Source organism: Nycticebus coucang, chromosome 9 (genome assembly GCF_027406575.1).
Source record: "Nycticebus coucang isolate mNycCou1 chromosome 9, mNycCou1.pri, whole genome shotgun sequence".
NCBI lineage: Eukaryota > Metazoa > Chordata > Mammalia > Primates > Lorisidae > Nycticebus > Nycticebus coucang.
In genome coordinates, this window is record NC_069788.1 from 50,059,436 (window position 1) to 50,082,418 (window position 22,983).

At 47.6% G+C, this 22,983-nt stretch overlaps 1 protein-coding gene across 6 annotated transcripts in view; it reads left to right on the plus strand.

Annotated features, from left to right (window-relative positions):
- Positions 1–2,493: 2,493 nt before the first annotated feature.
- GABBR1 (gamma-aminobutyric acid type B receptor subunit 1) overlaps positions 2,494–22,983 on the plus strand; it is a 30,977-nt gene continuing 10,487 nt past the window's right edge. The window contains exons 1-13 of one of the 6 annotated variants that reach the window (XM_053601588.1): positions 2,494–2,817; positions 3,273–3,366; positions 4,033–4,236; positions 4,996–5,181; positions 6,504–6,524; positions 7,964–8,124; positions 11,737–11,871; positions 12,513–12,683; positions 13,765–13,866; positions 14,155–14,220; positions 14,699–14,890; positions 21,928–22,170; positions 22,802–22,865. In XM_053601588.1, coding sequence (XP_053457563.1) covers positions 3,273–3,366; positions 4,033–4,236; positions 4,996–5,181; positions 6,504–6,524; positions 7,964–8,124; positions 11,737–11,871; positions 12,513–12,683; positions 13,765–13,866; positions 14,155–14,220; positions 14,699–14,890; positions 21,928–22,170; positions 22,802–22,865 — 1,639 coding nt within the window. In that variant the 5' untranslated portion in view covers positions 2,494–2,817. Of the gene's footprint in view, positions 2,818–3,032; positions 3,367–4,032; positions 4,237–4,995; positions 5,182–6,503; positions 6,525–7,963; positions 8,125–11,736; positions 11,872–12,512; positions 12,684–13,764; positions 13,867–14,154; positions 14,221–14,698; positions 14,891–21,927; positions 22,171–22,801; positions 22,866–22,983 lie in introns of those variants that run through there. The other 5 variants (XM_053601591.1, XM_053601592.1, XM_053601590.1 and 2 more) reach the window with 5 other exon arrangements.

The following is a 22,983-nucleotide window of genomic DNA, read 5'->3' on the forward strand; positions in this document are numbered from 1 at the left end:
GTGGAAAGAAAGTATGAGAAATAAAGTGAATAGGAAGCTGGGTCATTGTTAGGTAATCAGAGCAAGAGTGCCACCATCGCCAAGAAAAACAGTCAAAAATTACATCAGCAGTGCGGCAATGAAAATCACTGAGAAAACTTCCTCTTTTCCAGGGGGATTCCTTTCTTCCATACCTCTCATTTAGAGGACTTTAGGGAAGTCGGAGACAAGTTGCTGGAATGAAAGACTAGATAAGGTTCTTTTTAATATATTTTTATTTTAGAGACAGGGTCTCACTGTGTTGCCCAGGAGTGCGGCAGTACAATCATGGCTTACTGCAACCTGGAACTCCTGACCTCAAGCAATCCTCCTGCTTTGGCCTTCTAAGTAGCACATGCCTATAGTCCCTGGCTAATTTTTTATTTTTATTTGTTGTGGAGATGGGGTCTTGCTATGTTGCCCAGGCTGGTCTCAAACATCAAGTGATCCTCCTGCCTTGGCCTCCCACAGTGCTGGATTATAGGCACGAGCCACCAGGCTCAGCCTAGATATGGTTCTTGAGAGTGTACCTGCTCTCATATATCCCCCTACAAAAGGATCCTGCTTGGTTTGGGACCTCTGTTCTCTGAGCACACAGCTTTGCCAGGGCTATACAGGAGCACAGAGAGGTGTCTTACAGAACAGCTACACCAGCCTATAGATCTGTCACAGAGTCAGCAAACTTCTTTCTCATGCACTTTGGGAAACTCATTCTCATGACATTCTTCCTGGTGTTAATAACTCTATTTTAGGTGATACCCACATTTCTGAGAGGACAGGCCACTAGAAGAGGAGTGGGTGTCATTTTGAGTGGTTAGAAATCCTGCCCTACTCTCTTCTCTCTCTCTTCTGTTCACTGTCCAGCCCTGTAGTTCTCTATCACTCTCTAGGGAACGTTTTGAAAATTTGTGGGTTTTCTTTCTGTAATTACAAGGATGGAAGGGGGCACTACTAGCACTTATGGATAGGGCAGGGGTTTCAGATATTCTTCAAAGCACAGCCAGCACACTGAAGAATTGTTCCTCATCCAGATTCTCAAAAGTCCCCTAGGATATTCATGTACGTAAAACCTGTGTTTAATTATCTGAGCCAAGAACTTAATACAGTTCAAAAAAATGGTTTTAATATACAATGAACTTTCTAAGAATACAATTACAGTTCTGTGTAAATTTAGGGAAGATAGACTTTGCTACCAAAAATTGGTTAGCATTTTGTTAAATCATTTCATTGATGGCAATGTGCTGCAAGTAGTTGAGTCACTAACTCAGCACCTGGATAAGGCTGTGTTGGTAGTAGTTCCATCCTCGAGATTTTCTTGATAGGTGTAAAAAGCATCTGTCTACCTCATTAAGACTTCTAGTGTAGTTGGGCCTGGAAGTCACACATTAAAATTTTGTTTATGTTATTTTATCACAAATTTTCTTCTATTTTCTTTTGTATTACAGAGAAGTGTTATGATTTCTTTTAAAGTTATGTATGTAGGTTATATCATTGATGAATTTTAATTCAGGATAGTAGAGGAGTCATCACAAAATATTTCTTAAACAAGGGTGAAGGTTGAGAACCTCAGCTCTAGTCAGTCTCACAGTATTTTCCTACCTTTTATCCAGGAACACCCAGAAAGCTGCTTTTTCTTTTTTTCTCCCCAAGAAGGAGCCCCTTGTTTCCTCTCCAGCCCAAGCTCAGTCCCAGAAACAACATCAAACAACACACAGACCCCATCGATGTCAGACATGTCCATGAGCGTCTGAAGCTCTCAAAAGACCTACATTTCCCTGTCCTTAGAGCTTCCAGTTCGTCCTCAGTCAAAAAACATTGTTTTCTAAGGCCTGCTGAAGTACACAAGATAAAGCTGGCTGTTCTTTTCTTTCTCTTGCTATTTCCCACCCTTCCTACCTCCGTTTCTCTCCTTGATGACCCTCTCCTGGTCTTTTGCTTCCAGTCCACTGTGCACGTTCCCTGGCGAGTACCAACGCTACTGGACCATGGAACCACTCTGACCTCCCAGCTCTCTTCACCCAAGTCTTCTCGCATTTAGGCACCTCTCAGCATCCCCGCCTCCACCCCCGCGACTCTCCGCTCTCCTCCTGACCCTGGATTCCTCTTTCCCACCGTTCTCAGTTCTCATGGCCCCTGGCCTCTGTCTCTCCTCTCACCCGATTCCAGGGCTGCCTTCTCTTTGTGCAACCGGCTTACTCCACCTTCATCCCGGATTCCCTGTCTTAGAGCCAGTTTTTGCCTTAGGCTCAGGTCCCCTCACCCCCACCCCAGTTTCCAGTTGTCTCGGTCGTAGGTCCCTCTGCGGTGATCGGTCTCCGCCCGTGTGTGCGTGGGTCTCACCTCTGCCCAGCTCCTCTCCGCCGCCCGCCCGCCCGCCCCCCCACCCCAGCGCTGTGGGCGGTCCAGGGCGGGGCCGGGATCCGGGGCGGCTCCCGGGGCTCGGGTTGTGGGAGGCGCCCTCTCCCTGGTCTCCCCCTCTCTTCCCCCCCGCCCTATCTTCCCCTGCACCCTCCTTCTTCCCTCCGCCCCGGAGCTTTCCCCGGTCCCGGCGCCGCCTCCTTCCCTGCCGGCTCTTCGCTCCCGTGGCAGCCGCTGCCCCGGGGAAGGAGAGACAGGGGTGGGGTTTGGGGGAAGCGAGAGAGGAGGGGAGAGACCCTGGCCGGGTTGGAGCCCGGATTCGAGGGGAGGAGGGACCGGAGGGGAAAGGTGGAGGAGAAAGGAGGGGGGAGCGGGGAGGAGCGGCCGGGCCTGGGGCCTTGAGGCCCGGGGAGAGCCGGGGAGCTGGGCCGGCGCGCCGAGGTAAGAGCCAGGGCCCCGGGAAGCAGGGCTTGGAGAAGGGCACGCGGGGGAGGGCTGGCGGGCGCAGGGCCAAGCCGGGGGGACCGGGGCTGGGGGAAAGGAGGAACGGCGGGGATGGAGTTGGGGAGCCTTGAGGCGGCCGATCCCGGGAGCGTGGGTAAGCCGAGCTCCGGCGAGCCGCGGGGGCCGGGGGAGAGGAGGTGGTGAGAGGTGGAGTCCCGGGAGGGTGGGGGGCCGAGGGAGGCTGGAGGAGGGTGGGGACAGGCTTTCTCTCCTCCTTTCCCCCTCCACCCCGCGTGGGGCTCCGCCCCCGCCTCCTCCGCTGGGCGCTCTCCTGGTCCCCAAGCTCAGCTGGGTCGGAGTCTGCGAGGCGACAGGAGCTCGGCCGGGCCGCCTCCGGGTCCGGGCCGTGCCGGCGGAGCTCGGTCGGGTCCTCACGGCCGCCTCTCACTCAGATGCTGCTGCTGCCGCCGCTGCTGTTGCTGGCGCCACTCTTCCTCCGCCTCCCGGGCGCGGGCGGGGCGCAGACCCCCAACGCCACTTCAGAAGGTGCACCCTTCTCCGACGACTCCTGTCCCTTCTCCACTCCTCTCCCCGCATCTCCTCATTTCTGGTCCTCATCACTATCTCTTCAGCCCTACATGGCATCCCCGTCTGGGAACCCCTTGTGCTCGGCTTCACTTTACTACTCCTGACCTCCTTCTGTCACCCCACATTACTAGCCATTTTTCTGCTCACGTTACACTAATACTAAGCAACCTTTCTGTGCATTATTTTCTCGGGCCCAATCTCCTTTCCTGGTTCCACATTACTACCTCAATTCCTCCCTTTTCTTGGTCCCACTTTGTTGTGCAGATGGTCTTAAAGCTCTCCCCCCATCCAGATACAACTCCAATATCCTCATTTAGCCCTCCACTGTTGGACCAAGCTCCGCCCACATATTATACTCGTCACAATTTTTTGATTACTTTTCTTTGCACCCTTCCCTCCCCATTTGTGAGTTCTCTCATCAGCTTTAGCCCTGGCCCTTTACTCTCTGTCCCTTAGCTCTAGGTTCTGTACCTGTCCCCATTTCCACTGGCTAGCGGCCCATCCCTTCTCCTCTCTCCCCAGCCTGCCCATTGACCACGCCCTATTCTCTTCAGACTCCTACAGCGGATTCTTTTTCCTCTTTTCCACCATGCTTGTATGTTTTCCTCTCTGCTCACCCCTCAGGTTGCCAGATCATACACCCGCCCTGGGAAGGGGGCATCAGGTACCGGGGCCTGACTCGGGACCAGGTGAAGGCTATCAACTTCCTGCCTGTGGACTATGAAATTGAGTATGTGTGCCGGGGGGAGCGAGAGGTGGTGGGGCCCAAGGTCCGCAAGTGCCTGGCCAACGGCTCCTGGACAGATATGGACACGCCCAGCCGTTGTGGTGAGTAGCCTCGGGAAGCCCCTCCCCTCCACAGGACCATTCCTTTTCCTGCCTCAAACTTAACATTACTGCTTGCAGAGTCAGCACTTTAAATCCAGTGTAATGAAATTCACCAATACATTTGTTGAATGACTACTATGTAAGAGGGATTTTGTGTGTGCAGTTAGAGGTAATAGAACTAGCAGCCTGCATGTTTCATTTTATCCTCCTTTCATTAGACCATTCATCATTGGATAAAATAACTTTGATTATTCATCTTGTGAGCTGTTCTCTTTGAGGATCATTAATGGCAGATTATGTCAAAAAAATTCTAAAATTATTTCATTACATTTTTGAATACTTCTGTCTCTAACCCAGAGACGGTATGCCCAAGAAACAAAACCAATTTAATATTGATATAAGCCAAATATAATAAGAAAAGCAAATTTGATCGTGCCTACAAAGTTATATACATCTACACATTTCAAAGCCAGAGAACCGCCCACTGTAGCTGGCTTTGATGAGATCACATTTTGTGTGCTTATAGCCCCATCTTGGGTTCCTACAATGGAAATGTTTTTTCTTTTTTCCTTTTGGGAATATGTGGATGCTTGCAGAGATAAGGGAGGAGTGGAAGGTAGGGAGACAAATCCTTTTTACACAAGATTTTCTGTAGCGCAGGATGCTTATGGTTCCACACCCAGCTTGATCCCCTTGCTCTATAAGGAGAAGGTGCCTTCTCCAACTTGCCTCTCTTCTTATTGTCCTATCTTTCCACAGTCCGAATCTGCTCCAAGTCTTATTTGACCCTGGAAAATGGGAAGGTTTTCCTGACGGGTGGGGACCTCCCAGCTCTGGACGGAGCCCGGGTGGATTTCCGGTGTGACCCTGACTTCCATCTGGTGGGCAGCTCCCGGAGCGTCTGTAGTCAGGGCCAGTGGAGCACCCCCAAGCCCCACTGCCAGGGTGAGGGGAACAGCTGCCTGCATGCAGCTGATGAGGATGCTTGTGTGAGGATGGGAGTGGGATGGGCAGGGATGGTGGGAAAAGATGGGGTGCTATAAAAATGGGGGAGGGCCTTGAAAAGGTGGAGGTGATAGCCCAATCCTTCCTTCCATCTATGTGTCTCAAACTTCTTCATGCAGTTCTCAGTATCCACTTTGTGCACATTGGGGGTTTCCTTCTTTTACCTTTTTTTTCATATCTTCTCCTTGTCCCCAATTCTTAGGCCTTACATTTTCTCTTTTCTTTTATGAAACTGCTTATGGTTTAGGTACTCCAATTTTCTGTAGATTCATTCCCTTTCTTTAAACTTAGAACTTTCAAGAATCGATCCCTTACCATTTGTTACATAAGTGATTTATTATAAAGCCTCACAAATAAATCATATATTGTATTTAGAAAAACTGATAAAGAGGAGATCTGAGAGTGGAACCATATCAGGGCAAAAAGACTTAAAATTGGGGGTAGAATTATCAGAACATCAAGGACAACCCAGAGTGGGGTGGGAGAACTGTCCTTTTCGACAATCTTTATCATTCCCTAAGGGAATTGGTGTTGTGTCTGTCTACCATTTTTTTTGCTATCTAGTTCTGCAAAATTTCCCCTTTTCTGGTCACCCAAACTCTCCCTCTACAGTCTTCTCTCCTGGGATGCAGGCATCCCATTCCCGTGCCTCACAATTCCTCTACCCTTGCAGCCTCTTTCAAGATCTTTTGGCCTGAATTTCCTCATGTAACTCAATTATTTTACTTCTAGTTTAATATACCATTTAGTATACCATTCTGGGAATTGGGAGTCCAATACAGGGCAGGATTTACTATGAAGCTGATGAAACTAAAGCTTCAAGGTTCCTTACCTATACGGCCCTCTTCCTGTGCTCTAATAACGTATAGGGCTCTAATGATTTGTTCATACAGTAATAGATTTTGGTAATAATTGCAAAAGTAAGATTTTTCAACAGCAATTGCATGTGTAATTTTTTTCTTAAAGAAGGACTCCTCCCAATTTTATAATATTTAGGCACCACAAAATTAGGTTTGACCCTGACTTTGCTGTTGGCACTCCTGCCTCAAATTCTGTTGTTCTATAAAAAATGAAAAAAGAAAATCAAGTCCTGCCCCCCAACCCTACCTTGGTCTTATCCTCAGAACCCTGCCCTCAGAAACGCAGTTTTCTGCTCTCCCCGTCTTCAGCATGGACAGGTGTGGGAGGGGGCTGGGGATCAGGCCAGGGAAGCTGGGCGCCAGTGGTAACTCTTCTCTGATCCCCGTCTTTCCTGCTGCCAGTGAATCGAACGCCACACTCAGGTGAGATGAGACACCCTTATCGCGTGTGCACTGCAATCTCCTTCCCCTTCACTCTGCACCCTCCACCCTCAGAAATTCTGCCCTTAGGTTATAAGATGTTGTCCTTTACCCACTTTCCACCACTCACCCCGGTTTGCGACCGTCCCCTTTTCTCCCTATTTTCCTGCCTCCAGTCTCGGTTTTCTGCGGGGCTGCGGTCCCTCCCTTGTCCCTGCTTGGCTGCACTACCCTGGTTGCCACCTCCTCTCGGACTTGGCCTCGCGTCTAAAAAGGCAGAGCCCCAGCAGGGGGCGGCAGCGTGCTGGGAGACCCTGAGTCTCTATCGCGTCTTGCCCTGCTGGGTTCCTTCCGACCTTCTCTGGAACCTTTGCCAGCCTGCCCCCTCCTAGGATTTCACCTAGCTGGCTCCGTCAGCTCATCCCACTCATCTCAGCCCTGGCAAGCCTCTCTTCAGCTCTTCCGCACATCCTTTCTTTCCTTATATCCCCTCCCATCTGTCTCAGTTCCTCCCATCTCCCTCTCCCAAGACTTGTCTACCCAGCCGCACGTTCCCTTCCACCTCTCCTTCACTTCCCTGTACACCAATCTCACCTTCCATCTATACCTAGCTCTCTCTCCAAAACGGTTTCCACACCTCCGTCTTACCCTCAGTCCTCCTCTCCGTTTATTCATACTCCTATTTCAGACCGCAGGCGCCAGCCCCTTTCTGTCGCGCCCCACTCTCATCCGCCCCTTCTCGGTCCCTCTCTCTTCAGACCTTCAGCCTCCCGCGGCTCCCTCCGCCCACCTGCTCTCCAGGCACGCCCCATCCTCTCTTTTCGCCTCTCTTCGTTTCCCCTTAAGTGGGACCCCTCCCTTTCTCCTTCCTCCCCTCCACTAGGTTGCGTCTTCTTTCCCCCGCCCCTCCCTTCTGACTGAGGTTCCCACCTCGGCTCGCGCTTCCATCCCCGCCCCCTTCCTCCCTCCCCCATCTCCTGCCCGCCCCCCGCCCCCCACTGCCGCTCGCCGCCCGTGACGTCAGAGCCCCCTCCCAGCCCAGCATCTCCCTCCTCCTCCCCTCAGTCGGTCAGTCAGTCCGCGAGGAGAGTCCGCGGTGGCGGTGGCGGTGGCGGGAGCGAGCCGCGGGGGCCGTAGGAAGCCAACCTTCCCTGCTTCTCCGGGGCCCTAGCCCCCTCCTCCCCACAGAACCAGGGATGGAGGCGCCTCCCCGACGCCCCCTCAGCAGCCCTCCCCAGGAAAAGTGTCCCCCCTGAGCTCCTTCCCCTCCCCGAGCAACTACCCCTGCCCCCACGCCATGGGTCCGGGGGCCCCCTCTCCCCGGGTGGGGTGGCCACTGCCGTTTTTGGTGGTGATGGCGGCAGGGGTGGCTCCGATGTGGGCCTCTCACTCCCCTCATCTCCCGCGGCCTCACCCGCGGGTCCCCCCGCACCCCTCCTCAGAACGGCGCGCAGTGTACATCGGGGCGCTGTTTCCCATGAGTGGGGGCTGGCCAGGGGGCCAGGCCTGCCAGCCCGCGGTGGAGATGGCGCTGGAGGACGTGAATAGCCGCAGGGACATCCTGCCGGACTATGAGCTCAAGCTCATCCACCACGACAGCAAGGTAGTCCTGGACTTGGGAGTGGGTGGGAGATGGAGGTTTTGCCGGGGAAAGGGGCCAGCTAGCTATGTGCGCCTCAGTCTGAGTCGCCTCTGGGATTGCAAAGTAGACCCCTCTCACGTGTGGTCTAGTAGGAGAGAGGCTGGGGTGCCGGAGCTTGGGGAGAGTCGCCAGACTGGAGGTTCAAGATGAGGGTCTATAGATTCAAGATGGTTTAATCACACTGCTAGGCAGACCCTTCTGCCCCACTGCAGGAGACTCACGGAAGTGCCTGGGGGTTGGGGAAACCAGTGGATCCTGATTCTCCATCCTCGGGGGGAGTAAACTAACCCTGGGATGGGTTGGGGGTGGTGGTGGAGGGATTGTCAGAAATGGGGAACTAGATCTAGATCAGGGTTTACATTTACCGTGGAAACAAGGTAAATCTTGGTGTAGGTTGGGGCTGGAAGGAATAGGGAAAGAATGAGGAAAATTTTGAGGGACTTGAGAACTGTAGTTTATTTATCACAACAAACACCAAGGTAGCTGTGAGCCCTTCCCAACAACTCTTTCTCATGCCTCAATTCCCAGCCCTGCTGAGGATTCCTGGACTGTGGGGATATATGGCATGTGGTGTTTGATGTCCAAGAGGTAGGCAGAAGCACTGGAACAGGAGTTCGATTAGGAGTCCACACCAGAGCTCCCACAATAGCATGGGATGGAGAAGAGTCAGGATATAGGGAGAAGAAAGAACAGAACAGAATGGCAGTGGCGGGGACAAGGAGGAAGGGTGGGGATAGTGAGAGATGCTGGTGCATCCTGGGGAACTTGGGTCCTGACTTTACATTCCCTCACAGCACTATGGCCTCTAGGATGTGAGAAGGGAATGGGATGTAGGGTTAGGGAAGGGAGGAGGTGGGAAGGTAAAAAAAACTTAGGTCAAGGGGTATTAGGGAACATTTATAATGAGATTCCTTTCCTACCCCTTTCCTCTACAGAATAATTGGGGCCATGGGGAAGAATGTGACACAGGAGGGAAAAAAAGGACATTTGGGACCTCAAATTTATCTTTTCTGACATGTGGCTCTAGAGGTTTAATCAATTGGGCTAGGGTGAAATAAGAGTTCAGAAGGTTCAGTACAGATCTGGTGATCTTGTACCCCAGTTTAGAATTTAGATTCTTTAGAACATTAATATATACTTCGAAAGTATGTTATGGAGGGGGCAGAAGTGGGCCTGAAGGCAGGGTGCTTGGAGAGGACAGCTCAAAAATGTCAGGAGTTTGGAGCAGAGAACCTCAAATCCCTTCTGACTGTTATCATCTCAGTGGTTCTCAGACTTCAGTGTACATAAGAATCACCAGAGAGAATTTGTTTAAAATAGATTCTAACTCCTTGCTCAGGGATGAATCTTAAGTATTTGCATTTTTACCAACAGGAATCTTGTCCTGGTAGATGCCTGAGCTGTAGCTAACCCTAGGATACCTATGGGAAGAGCAACAGGATACAGGAAAATAATTAGGTGTTAGGGTAGAGAAGGCAGGAAGAGGAATAGAGGGTCAGATCTGGTGGAGGGATTAAGCTTGGGACAGCAAGAGAGACCATTGGCTATGTGGGGTGGGAATGGGGGAGAGAGGGAGGAATGGGTGTAGGCTTTATGATAGGGGATCACAGCGAGAGAGGGGAGGCCTGGCTGTGAGCTCAAACTCATCACAAGTTGATTCCCTCAGGTTTGGGGGAACAGATGGGGGTCCTAGGAGAAGGGAGCTGGAGAAGATAGCAGAGGCAGCAAGAGGGTGGGGCGGGAGGGCAGAGGAACTGGGATGTGTCAACTGGAACTGTCAGTTTCCTGCCTGTGAATCCAGATCCTTGTAAAAGCAAAGGAGAGGGAGGAGAACAGAGGAAGTTCACTGGGAGGGGGTGAGAATCACATGGTGGAGGGAACCGCAGTGGAGAACAGGGTGTGGAAGATGGAAAGGATTGTAAGAAAAGGTGGAGAAGAAATGAGGAAATAAAAGAAGAGATGTTGGGTGGCATACTTTGTGCTGTTTTTATATGTCCTTATTGTTCCTGTTAACCTTTTCTGTAGATGAGAAGTGGAGAGGGTCTTGGGGGGCCTTTAGAAGTTGGGAGCAGGATCTGGAGTAATTGATGCTGGGAGAGTGCAGGAAGGTGGGACCTGAGAAGGGTAAAGATGTACAAAGAGGTACAAGTGGGAGGGATAAAGAGAAAACCTTCAGAATGTTGTTGAGCACTGCCCTTGGCAGGGGGTGAGGGTAGGGTGGGCAGCAGAGTTCAGAGTGAGTGTTGGTTCTGCTAGCTTCCCTGCTCTCCCTTCTCCAACTTCCCACAGTGTCCCAAATGTCAGGCCTCAGTGGGAGGTAAGCAAGCTCTGGGGGTTTTCTTTATTTCCTTTCTATCTGCTCCCGCCCCTATGTTATGCTCCCCAGTCCCCTGTGCCTCCTGTGTGTCCCCTCTGCCCTGACTCCCCACTGGCTGCCATTTCTTCTTCACTTGCTTTGGGGCTCCAGCAGCTTCTGAAATGTCACATATCAGCAGGAGGGGAACAGGCAGTGGGAGACCCATGGCTGGCTCTTGCCCCATTTCCCTCCTCCTCTCTTTCCTTCCTCGTTAGCTTTTTTCATTGTTTACTTTCCCCAGCTCAAGCCTCTTTTTCAGGCATCCCTAAAATCATCTGGTTTCTTGGGAGTTCCATTTTATTCATTCTCCTTTTTCATTCCTCTTCCTACATTCTCCCCACTTAAGCCTGAGAGTCTTTTTTTCTAATGGACCTGTCAAATGTCAGCACCCAGCAGGCGGGAATGGATCACTAAGCAGGGACCCCCTAGTGGTCTTGTACCTGTTCTCTCTTGTTTACTTATCCATAGCCCAGAAAAGAGAAGAGGAAACAAATGGAAGGTGGAGAGAGGGAGTTAGCAGAGGTGTGGGAGGAATTTTCATAATATGGCTTTGAGCAAGCTGTCTGGGGATAGGGGGAGAGTTTACTCATATTCTTATAGACTCTTTTCTACCCACAGATGCATAGACACATGGGTAAAGGGTTGGGGACAGAGTAAGGGGGGGCTTGGGACTGTCTGAGGATGAGCAGTTAGTACCTAAGGAGGGGTGTGCAGAAGAGGATATGAATAAAGTGCCAGATGGAAGACAGAGAAGGGAGTTTAATGAAAGAGAAGAAAAAAAAGTCACTTGACAGGAAGAGATGTCAGGAAGGAGAAGAAAATGGTAATAATAATTAAAGTGAGTAATTGGCTTGGAGCCTGTAGCTCAGAGCCTAGGGTGCCAGCCACATACACCGAACCTGGCGGGTTTGAATCTAGCCTGGGCCTGCCAAACAACAATGACAACTACAACCAAAAAATAGCCGGGCCTTGTGGTCCCAGCTACTGAGGCAAGAGAATCGCTTAAGCCCAAGAGTTTGAGGTTGCTGTGAACTGTGATGTCATGGCACTCTACCTAGGGTGACATAGTGTGACTCTGTCTCAAAAAAAAAAAAAAGAAGAAGAAAGTGGGTAACTGAGAAAGGAAGTAGTTTGTCTGAGAAAGATAAAAGAATGAGAATTGCAGGCAGGGGAGGGGCCCTAGGAGAGCCAACCCTCATCCTTTTTCTCCCATTCAGTGTGATCCAGGTCAAGCCACCAAGTACCTGTATGAGTTGCTCTACAATGACCCTATCAAGATCATCCTCATGCCTGGCTGCAGCTCTGTCTCTACGCTGGTGGCTGAAGCTGCAAGGATGTGGAACCTCATTGTGGTAAGCAGGGCTGTGGGGGTCAGAAGATGGGGTCATTTCCTTTAGGGTTCTGTAGAAGAAAGGGAGATTGGGATTAAGACGACTGTGAAAGATCTGTTTCCAAGATTCAGAGTCCTCTGCAGTCCTGAGCTGGTTGGCATCCTAGCTACAGTGGTCTGAGCAGCTGACCTGGTTCTTTAGAAGGAGTTGGAATTAGATCAGTGAAAGAATGTCCTGGTTGCAAGGAGTGTGTGGGCTTTTTTTTTTTTTTTGACAGTCTCACTCTGTCACCCAGGCTAGAGTGCCATGGCCTCAGCCTACCTGACAGCAATCTCAAATTCCTTGCCTCAAGAGATCCTACTTGCCTTCCAAGTAACTGGGACTACAGGCACCCACCAGAACAACTGGCTATTTTTTTCTGTTTTTAGTAGAGATGGGGTCTCACTGTGCTCAGGCTGTCTCAAGTTCCTGAGTTCAAGTGGACCGTCCACCTTGGCCTCTTAGAGGTGTGTGGACCTTTGAGAATCACTTTTCCTGGGGCAGATGAAAGATGGGGAAATTTGGAGGAGTAGCAGAGAGAAACCCAGAGGCACAGAGAGGGATAAAGGATCAGTGGAGTCCACGATGAACAGATCCTGTTGTGCTGTCCCTACCCCTCCCAGCTTTCCTATGGCTCGAGCTCACCAGCACTGTCAAACCGGCAGCGTTTTCCCACATTCTTCCGAACGCATCCATCAGCCACACTCCATAACCCTACCCGTGTGAAACTCTTTGAAAAGTGGGGCTGGAAGAAGATTGCCACCATCCAGCAGACCACTGAAGTCTTCACTTCGGTGAGGAGGGACTGGGCAAAGGGCAGTGGGGGGCATCTGCTCAAACTCCTGTGGAGGAAGATGTGACATGGATTCATTTTGGGGAGAAGATCTTGGTTCTTTATCAAAAGAGAACACATTGCAAGGAGGTTAAATGCATGTTATTTCTGTAGCTAGGAGAATGAATTAGTTGAGTTTTTGAGATCTTCTTTTTGAGTTTGTGATTTTTCCATTTGATTCTCTGTTCCTTAGATGAATAACCCCCCAAATGACTCAGTTCTGGTAAAGTAGGTTCAATCTGAAGTTGACGCAGGAGAAGGGAGGGAATATGAGATAGGAATCCAGGAAGGCAGCAGATTCCAGAGGCACTCAGGTGGGGCGGTGGGTGGGTGTGAATGGGAATAGAGGGCATGGAACTAGTGGCTATGGGGGCAGAGACAGAAAGGAGGGAGAGAGGGGGTGTTAAGGGAAGAGAGGGACAGACAGATAAACTACAGGGATCTGGTAGTTGACACTGAGAGAGATATGGCAACAGATAAGGAGAGGTTGAAGGAGGGGAGGGAGATTTGTATTGGTGGAGGAAATCTGGCAGAGGAAACCCATGGCTCTCTATCTGAAGAAGGCAATCTGTTCCCTGCCTTTTATTCTGTTCTGTAGGTCCTCTATCGACTGTTATGTTCAGTGGCCCTTTAATCCTCCCCTATTTTCTCTCAGTAATTCAGACCATTTTCTCTGATCCTTTTGTCTCTTGGGGTTGATATTGATATTATCCTCTTGGGGTTCGTATTCTGTCTACACCAGTCTCTGTCTTGTCTTTTCCTGGTCCCTCTATGTTTTCCTTTCTCCCGTTTTTGCTGTCAGCGATAGGAATGGGGTGAATGGGACACAGACCCACAGGAGGGGCTCACCATGTACCTTTCCACTTGTAAGCCATGTCCTCAGATTCAATATTCTTTCCTTCCAATTCTCCTCATGGGGAGAAGCTGTTAAAGGAAGGTTCAGAATGGATAATCCTATGTTCTGAGTATTGCTGTATAATCTCTGATCTTTACTCCATCATGCACTCTATGTTTTTCCTATTAATTTTTCATTCCTACACAAGACTCTGGACGACCTGGAGGAACGAGTGAAGGAGGCTGGAATTGAGATTACTTTCCGCCAGAGTTTCTTCTCAGATCCAGCTGTACCTGTCAAAAACCTTAAGGTGGGTTATCTGGGCATGATGGGCTATTTGCAGAGGGACTAGGTAGAAGGACTGTGGGTGGCTGGAGAGGAGAGCCAGGTGGGAGGAAGTTTTGATTCTGTGAAGCAGTAGCATATCTGGGGCAAGTTTTCCTCCATCTTCTGGTTGACATTTATCCATTATGCATTGAACACTATCTTTCACTAAGCACTTTGGGATGGGTAATCAAAGCTGTGACCATACCTGGCTGAGCCCCTCATGAATTCTCAGGTGTCCCTCAGGAGCTCTGTTTCTCTCTCTATTCTGTAGCGCCAGGATGCTCGAATCATCGTGGGACTTTTTTATGAGACTGAAGCCCGGAAAGTCTTTTGTGAGGTGGGATTGAAATCTGAACAGGGAGGGGAACTGGGTAGGCACTATACCTTGGTTTCCTCCTTGGATCTCCTCTCTCCATCTCTGTTCTAGCTGATAACAAATCATCTGAGGTGATGATTAATATGATGTCCCTGTCTGTTGGCTCTGATTCCATCCTCTGTCTGCACACACGCACATGCAGACACACACACACACAATACTTTCTCAGATTTTATTTTCCTACTGCTTGGTGTTTCCTGAAGAGCCTTTGAATTCTGTCTTTCCTGACTGGCTGGAAAAGCCACTCAGAAATAGAGGGGCTGGGGAGGAGCATAGAAGGAGGAATTGTTGAGCTTTTCCTATTTCTCCTAAGACTTGTAGATTTCTCTTTTTAGTTCTGCTGCTCTTTCCTGATTCCCAAGATGCTGAATAGTGTCAAGTGAGATAAGACAAAAAAACAAAACAGAACAAAAACTCAGGCTTCCTTCTCTGTATTTAGGTGTACAAGGAGCGTCTCTTTGGGAAGAAGTATGTCTGGTTCCTCATCGGGTGGTATGCTGACAATTGGTTCAAGATCTATGACCCATCTATCAACTGCACAGTGGATGAGATGACCCAGGCAGTGGAGGGACACATTACCACTGAGATTGTCATGCTGAACCCTGCCAACACCCGCAGCATTTCCAACATGGTGAGAGTATGGAGGCTTAGAGGCTGGCATCTGGGAGAGTGGAAGGGTTCCAAAGAACCTCTTAGGAGCGGGGAGGGGAGAAAGTATAGAGTTTGGATATATAGGAGGGGAAGGGGCTGTGCCCACCCTGAACTTGTTTGCATCATGTTTCCTGTGGATTCTACCTCTGCTCTGACTTATTGGGAGAGGGAGAGATGATAGAGTGATATGTTCAGTAGGTTCCTGATGAGTGGAAGGGCTGTTACCATGGAGACAAGGAGCAGTTGATGAGAAGTCAAATGAGGAAGAAGTGTTAATGATAACACGGATGCTGTGTATACAAGCATACCTTTACAGGGGCACCAATCCTGGATAGAAATATATTTTATTTTTTTAGTGACTTATGTTAGCAGTTCAGAGTTGCTTAATATTCACTCATGACTGATATGTAATTAGTTTGGATCCTGATGCTTTTTTTACTGATTCCTTTTTTAGAATTTTAGATGTGGAAGGGACTTTGAAATCATTTAGCCCTAGAGAACTGGTTAATAACAGACTCAGAGCTAGAAGGTGCATTCTGATTTGGGAGGGCTGGGGTGGCCTTGCAGATGAGGGACACAAGTAAATATGGGTGTGAATGTGGAGGAAGAGGTTCCTTTCTTGCTTAGCACTGCACCTTAAAGAGTTCAGAGATTTTGACTGAACTTGATAGGGGAACCTATGTGTCTGCTTATTACATCAAGAGTATACCTGTTTTGGTCTCGGTGCCTGTGGCTCAAGCGGCTAAGGTGCCAGCCACATACACCTGAGCTGGTGGGTTTGAATCCAGCCCGGGCCTGCCAAACAATGATGGCTGCAACCAAAAAAAAAAAAAAAATTAGCTGGGCGTTGTGGCGGGCGCCTGTAATCCCAGCTATTTGGGAGGCAGGAGAATCACTTGAGCCCAGGAGTTGGAGGTTGTTGTGAGCTGTGATGCCACGGTACTCTACCCAGGGTGACAGCTTGAGGCTCTGTCTCAAAAAAAAAAAAGAGTATACCTGTTTTGGAGAGCATGCTAGTGGTGAGTTGATGGTTGTAAAGCCTCCAAATAGCTTATTGAAAAATGTCTTAAAGATATGATTTTAGTAATCCTAATAGGAATACTTTGTTGTTTTTAATTTTTTTTTTCTTTTTCAGATTAATTTGAGGGTGCAAGTATTAGGTTATAATGTTTGCGTTTATTAGGTTTAGTCCTTGTTGTAGTTGTGTCCCACCCTTAATAGGAATACTTTGATGTAGATTTATCATTTATATTTTATTTTATTTTTTATTTATTTATTTTTTTTTTTGTAGAGACAGAGTCTCACTTTATCGCCCTCGGTAGAGTGCCTTGGTGTCACACAGCTCATGGCAACCTCCAGCTCTGGGCTTAGGTGATTCTCTTGCCTCAGCCTCCTGAGTAGCTGGGAGTACAGGCACCCACCACAACGCCTGGCTATTTTTTGTTGCTATTTGGCCGGGGCTGAGTTTTGAACCTGCCACCTTTGGTATATGGGACCAGAGCCCTACCCACTGAGCCACAGGCACTGCCCATCATTTATATTTTATAGACTCAGAGAAGTTTCATGTCTCAGATCATGCAGCTACGAGTGGTCCAGCTGGAACTGAATCCTGGCTAAATATAATTCCAGACCACTCTGTCTCATCACTTTTCAGGGAAAACTGTGAAGCCTGACTAAAAAGTTTATACTTTTATCTAATACAGTGGTTCTCAACCTTCCTAATGCTGCGACCCTTTAATATAGTTCCTCATGTTGTGGTGACCCCCAACGATTAAATTATTTTCCTTGCTACTTCATAACTGTAATTTTGCTACTGTTATGAATTGTAATGTAAATATCTGATATGCAGGAAACCTCCAAAGAGGTTGTGACCCACAGGTTGAGACCGCTGAAATACTATGTAGCCGATAGCAGTTTCTGAGCAAAGGAGAACTCAGATTCAGTAAGTTGGTTCTGGTGGTGGATTGTGATGAAGATCAGTTGCCATGTGGACTCTAATTATAGATGCTATCCTGGGACATTCTGAGGAGAGTCTATGTTTAAGGTCTCTTAGCTGAGCAATATAAAGAAAAACTTCTGGAAAGTCACTTCCTTGTAGAATACCTGTGACATGAGTCATTCTTAATTGGGAAAGTAATGGAGTGGGCTGCTGAAGCCAGAAAGGCTTATTAATGTCCTGAGTGGGGAGCTGCCAGTTGTGGCTTTTGTCCCATAGCAATGAATTGGAGGAGCCCAAAAGAAATCAGGGAGTTTGTTAGGAATATAGAAGGACACCTGAGTTCTGGAGCAGGGTAACTTGATTTGGATGGTTTCTGTTTGGCTCTTGGTCTCTACAGAAAGATAGTGTCTGCCATCAAGGCCATAGGGCTTCTAGTGACACCAGCCTAAAGTGCCAGGTGGAGAAGCTAAGATTTTCCAATAGAGGATAGCGCAGCCTTAACAATTATCTAGGAAAGACATTATAAATGAATCAAGCAGCACCAAGAGAAGTGGATCAAAGCAGGCGTTGGATCTAGAGTGCCAGAGCCACGGAGACTTAGAAAAGAAGCAAAGTTGCTTTCACTCTCTGAGGCCTTATGTTTAGATCAATAGTTCTGAAACTTTAGCTGTCATCAGAACTATCTGGAAAGTTAGTATCAGTCCTTCTTTTGGAAGTTCTGATTCAGTAGGTCTGGGCTGGGACCTGAGAATTTATATTTCTAGCAAGTTCCTGGGGGTGCTGATACTATTGGTCTAGGGAATCACACTTTGGGAACTATTAGGGCAGTGGTTTTCAACCAGAGGCCGCAATGTCTGGAGACATTTTTGGTTGTCACAACTGGGAGTGGGAGTATGGGGAGAGATGGAAGCTCCTGATATCTAATGGGTAGAGACTAGTGATGCTTGTAAATATCCTACAATACACAGGATAGCCCCTGATAGCAAAGAGCTATTCTGCCCAAAATGTCAATAATGCAGAGGTTGAGAAACTCTGGTTTGGAGAAAAAAATCGTTAGGGGCTGTATGTGGAGATCAAGAGTGAGCAAGAGTGGTTTTGGAGAACAATAGTGTGGGCTAGAGGGGGAGGTGAGAGGTGGCATATCTGAAGATACCGTTGTGTATAACTCCTGATTGGACTGGACCTGGGCCCAGTACAAACTGAAAAGCTCAGGATGTACATTTTGGATCACAGTTCAACCCAGTTTTACATATTAGCCAGACAGGGATGTTGAAATATTAGGATCATACGTTTGCAGTTGGTTAATTCTCTAATTTTTGTGGGTTATGGGATTTTTGTTGTTGTTCAGTTTTCCTTAACTTGCATAATCAAATTTCTCTTTGAAAATTTGTTTTTTTCATAATTTTGGCCCCAGGGTAGCAGTGGTGTCCCTAGTGGCTTGGTGTTTTAGTGGTAGTGACCTGGAGTGAGCAGAGAGTTTAAGGATCTGGGCAGGGGATGGCAGCAGCATGCCGAGCAGATGAATCCTTTCCCTTCTGGGTGATTTTTTTTTTTTTTTTTTGAGACAGAGTCTCACTATGTCACCCTGGGTAGAGTGCCGTGGCATCACAGCTCACAGCAACCTCCAACTCTTGGGCTTAAGCGATTTTCTTGACTCAGCCTTCCAAGTAGCTGGGACTACAGGCACCTGCCACAATGCCCAGCTATCTGGGTGATTTTTTTATGCACTGTTTACTTTGTACTGAAGATTGGAAAAACCTAGAAGCCAAAGAAATACTCAGAAAGTCTTAGTCTGGCTGCTGGTTGTGCGGGTGCTCTTGTTTGAAGAGCTGTTTGAATCCCAGCTCTGCTACTCACTAGAAGTATAACTTTATGCAGTTATGTAACTCTTCTGTGCCTCAATTTCCTTAGCTCTAAAGTGAGAATAATAATATGTAGCAATACCTCGTTGGATTGTCTGAGGATTAAATAAGTTGATGTACATACCTTTAAAAGTACCTGATGTATAGTAAGCAATATAAATGTTAGCCCTTATCATCATCATCATCATCATTATTCTGATAGGGAAGGGTGGTATTAATGAAACATTTCTTTCTTCTTTTTTTTTTTTAGAGACAGAGTCTCACTTTGTCACCCTTGGTAGAGTGCTGTGGTGTCACGGCTCACAGCAACCTCCAGCTCTTGGGCTTAGGCGATTCTCTTGCCTCAATCTCCCAAATAGCTGGGACTACAGGCGCCTGCCACAATGCCCGGCTATTTTTGTTGCAGTTGCCACTGCTGTTTTAGCTGGCTGGGGCCGGGTTCGACCCCACCACCCTCGGTATATGAGCCTGGCACCCTACCCCCTGAGCCACAGGTGCTCCCCTCCCCCCCACTTTTTAGACGAAGTCTTACTTTGTTGCCCTCGATAGAGTGCTGTGGGATCAGTTCACAGCAACCTCAAACTCTTGGACTTAAGTGATTCTCTTGCCTTAGCCTCCCAAGTAGCTGGGACTACAGGCACCCACCACACTGCCTGGCTATTTTTTTGAGATGCGGGTCTCACTCTTGCTCAGGCTGGTCTCGAAAGAGTGAACTCAGGCAATCTACCTATCTCGGCTTCAAGTCCTGGGATTATAGGTGTGAACCGTGCCTGGCCATAATGAAATATTTAAATAAAAGAATTAAGAGGATTTGGTGAATTGAAAAAGTCGAATGTTATGATCACAGAGTTTTAATCTCATGTACCAGGAAGTATTGAGGAGTGAGGAAAAATTGAAGTTTGTCTTGGATATTTCAGTTTGAGATTATTGATCATATAGTTACGAATACCTTAGAATCAGTCAGAGATGCAGATTTGGAATATTGGGCTAAAAGTATAGATCTGAACATCAGATAACAGAGATGAAGTTGGGATAAGGAAATTTACAAAGAGAAAATTACTTACTTTATACCCAGCATGTTATGCATGTTCTTATTTCATCCTTATACTAACTCTTTCAGGCAGTAGTATTCCTATTTTTGTTTGAGATTTCATAGCAGGTAAATGGATTTATTAAAATTGGAATTTATCCATCTATCTGTTTATGCATCTATCTGTTTACGTTTTATTAAAAAGACCATTTTTTTAGAGCAATTTTAGGTTCATAGCAAAATTGAGATGAAGGTACAGAGATACCCTATATACCTCACATGAACAGCCTTCCCCATTAACAATATCCCCCCAGGAGTGGTATATTGGTTACAATTGATGAGCCTACACTGGATACCTCAGAATCACTGAAAGTCTATAGTTTACCTTAGAGTTCAGTCTTTGTATTGTATATTCTATAGGTTTGGACAAAGATATACTGACATGTATCTACCATCATACAGAGTATTTTCATTGCCCTATGCAATGGATATGTATTGTTTGTTCATTGTGAGCTGGGCATAGTACTAGATGCTAACAATTAAAGGAGGAGTGGAACTTATTCCTGCCCTCAAGGGTAGTAGAGCCCAGCTCTGTGTATCTTCACAGCCCATGCTGTTTCTACCATGCCATACCACCTATGCTTTTTACATATCCCACTCCCCCATCTCTATAGAAGCTTGAATAGAGAGAAAAGTGAACAAGGGGCTCAGCGCCTATAGCTCAGCAGCTAGGGCGCCAGCCACATATACCAGAGCTGGAGGGTTCAAATCCAGCCTGGGCCTGCCAAACAACAATGACAACTACAACAACAAAATAGCCAGGCATTGTGGTGGGCACCTGTAGTCCCAGTTACTTGGGAGACTGAGGCGAGAGAATCACTTAAGTCTAAGAGTTGGAGGTTGCTATGAGCTGTGATGCCAAGGCACTCTACCCAGGGCGACATAGTGAGACTCTGTCTCAAAAAAAAAAAAAAAAAAAAAAAAGTGGACAGGGCATGGGGAACAAAGATAATTACTCAGTCTTTATTCATCTACTTTCATGAGAGTGTGTGTATTAATACATCCCAAACTGAAACCATTATTTGCGTAGTGCCCCTGTGTATTATTTGTGCTTTGCCAGGTAGTTGCTGAGTCTTGTATGATTTCTGGGAGGTGAGGGAGGAAAGATATGATTTTCTCCATTATGTAGAAGGAAGTTCCAAGAGGTTAAGTAATTTACTTACAGTTAATTAGCCAACAAAGGTTACTGCAAGGTATATAAAGTTAAGTCTTTTGACGCATTTCATGAAGGAGGTAAAGGAACCATCTTTTTTTTTTTTAGTAGAGTGCCGTGGTGTCATCATAGCTAACAGTAACCTTAAACTCTGGGGCTCGGGAGATCCTTTTGCCTCAGTTTTTCTATTTTTAGTAAAGATGGGATCTTGCTCTCGCTGCTGAGCTCAAGCAATCTGCTTGCCTTGATTTCCCAGAGTGCTAGGATTATAGGCATGAACCATTATGCCAGGCTGGAAGCATCATTTCTTTTTCACTTTCTTGGAAAAAGAAGGTTGAGTGTTAGGAGGGGTGTGAGCAGGATTAAATAATGGACTTCAAAAATACAAAGACTATTTTCGTAGTTCTCAGTCTTCTGAAAACCCTCCAAGAGGCAGTGAAGTAAAAACACAAGAGAATGACAGGAAATTAGCACACATATGAAGAACCTTTCCAGTTGACAAGCAGAACGAGAAAAGGCTGTGCTGTCACCTTTTCTAGGATCTTTCAGAATTGCAGGAGCTGTTAGATCCTAGATCAACTCTATTGAGGAAATCTGAAGGATGAGAGAAAATCAGCATTGCAGCTCTTCCCTGGAATATCCATGTCTCTTCTTACTCTGTCTCTACTTTCTGTTCTTTGCCATTCATTATCTGGAGTGTTTATTCATCAAACTTCTCTGTAGTTCTGAGTTAGCAGTTGTACTCACTAAGACCATTGGACCCAGTTAATCCCTGCTATTGTCGAGTAGCTTCTGATCTAAGGCAGACGCATGGGTATAATTAAAGATTTTGAATGTACATATGTTCAATCTGACGATACGAACACATAACCATCCATTCAAGTTGAAGTGTTTGAGCCAGAATTGGATTGCAACCCCCCACCCCCGCACCCACGCACATTACAATTCTTTCTTCATGTTCTTCCCTTTCAAGACATCCCAGGAATTTGTGGAGAAACTAACCAAGCGACTGAAAAGACACCCCGAGGAGACAGGAGGCTTCCAGGAGGCACCGCTGGCCTACGATGCCATCTGGGCCTTAGCGCTGGCCCTGAACAAGACATCTGGAGGTGGTGGCCGTTCTGGTGTGCGCCTGGAGGACTTCAACTACAACAACCAGACCATTACCGACCAAATCTACCGGGCAATGAACTCCTCGTCCTTTGAGGGTGTCTCTGTGAGTTACAGCAACTTCCTTCACACTCTCCCATCTTGCCATCAAGGAAACCCCCCTCAGAGCTGCCTTCTCCTACAACATGCATTCTGTCTTTCTGTGTTACTTCTCTGCAGTAATCACTGTCAGACCAGGGGAGTAAAGATGCCTAAACCAGAAAAACCCATTAAAGACTACAAGGAAAAAAATTGATGTATTCTATTTCTTTCAACCCCTCCTCTCATTTCTTTTCAAACCAGTTTAGGTATTTATAAATCAGGTGAGAATCATAAGATTTTAAAAGATGAAGCAGCCTGAAAGGTTATCTCCTTATTCCTTTAAAAGTGGGAAAATTAGTGCCCAGAGGGATTTGGTGACTTGCTCAGGCCACACAGCAGAAGCCAGGTCTGCTGGTGCTTTATCTGGGAATTTTTCCCATTCAAATCTCATGGTGAAGGTTCTCCAAAGAATATTATTTCTAAAATCTAGGGTATGGGCATCTGGGGTATGTCCTATATGCAGGCAAATGCCATAAATAGCATTCATTCAGAGGCTCAATTACATCAAGCACAGAAGGATTCAAAGAGTCCCTGATGTTCTCTTTCACTTTTGCTTTTGTCCCCTTTGCCTTCCTCCACATGTTTTTCTCCCTCAGGGCCATGTGGTGTTTGATGCCAGCGGCTCTCGGATGGCATGGACGCTTATTGAACAGCTGCAGGGTGAGTAAAGTGGCAAGAGGGGATGAGAGGTTGGGGGGCAGGCTGGGGGTAGTAGGCTAGGACATCACCTGAGGGAGGACACTCAAGACAGCACAAATTGCCTTGGTACCTCCCCAAC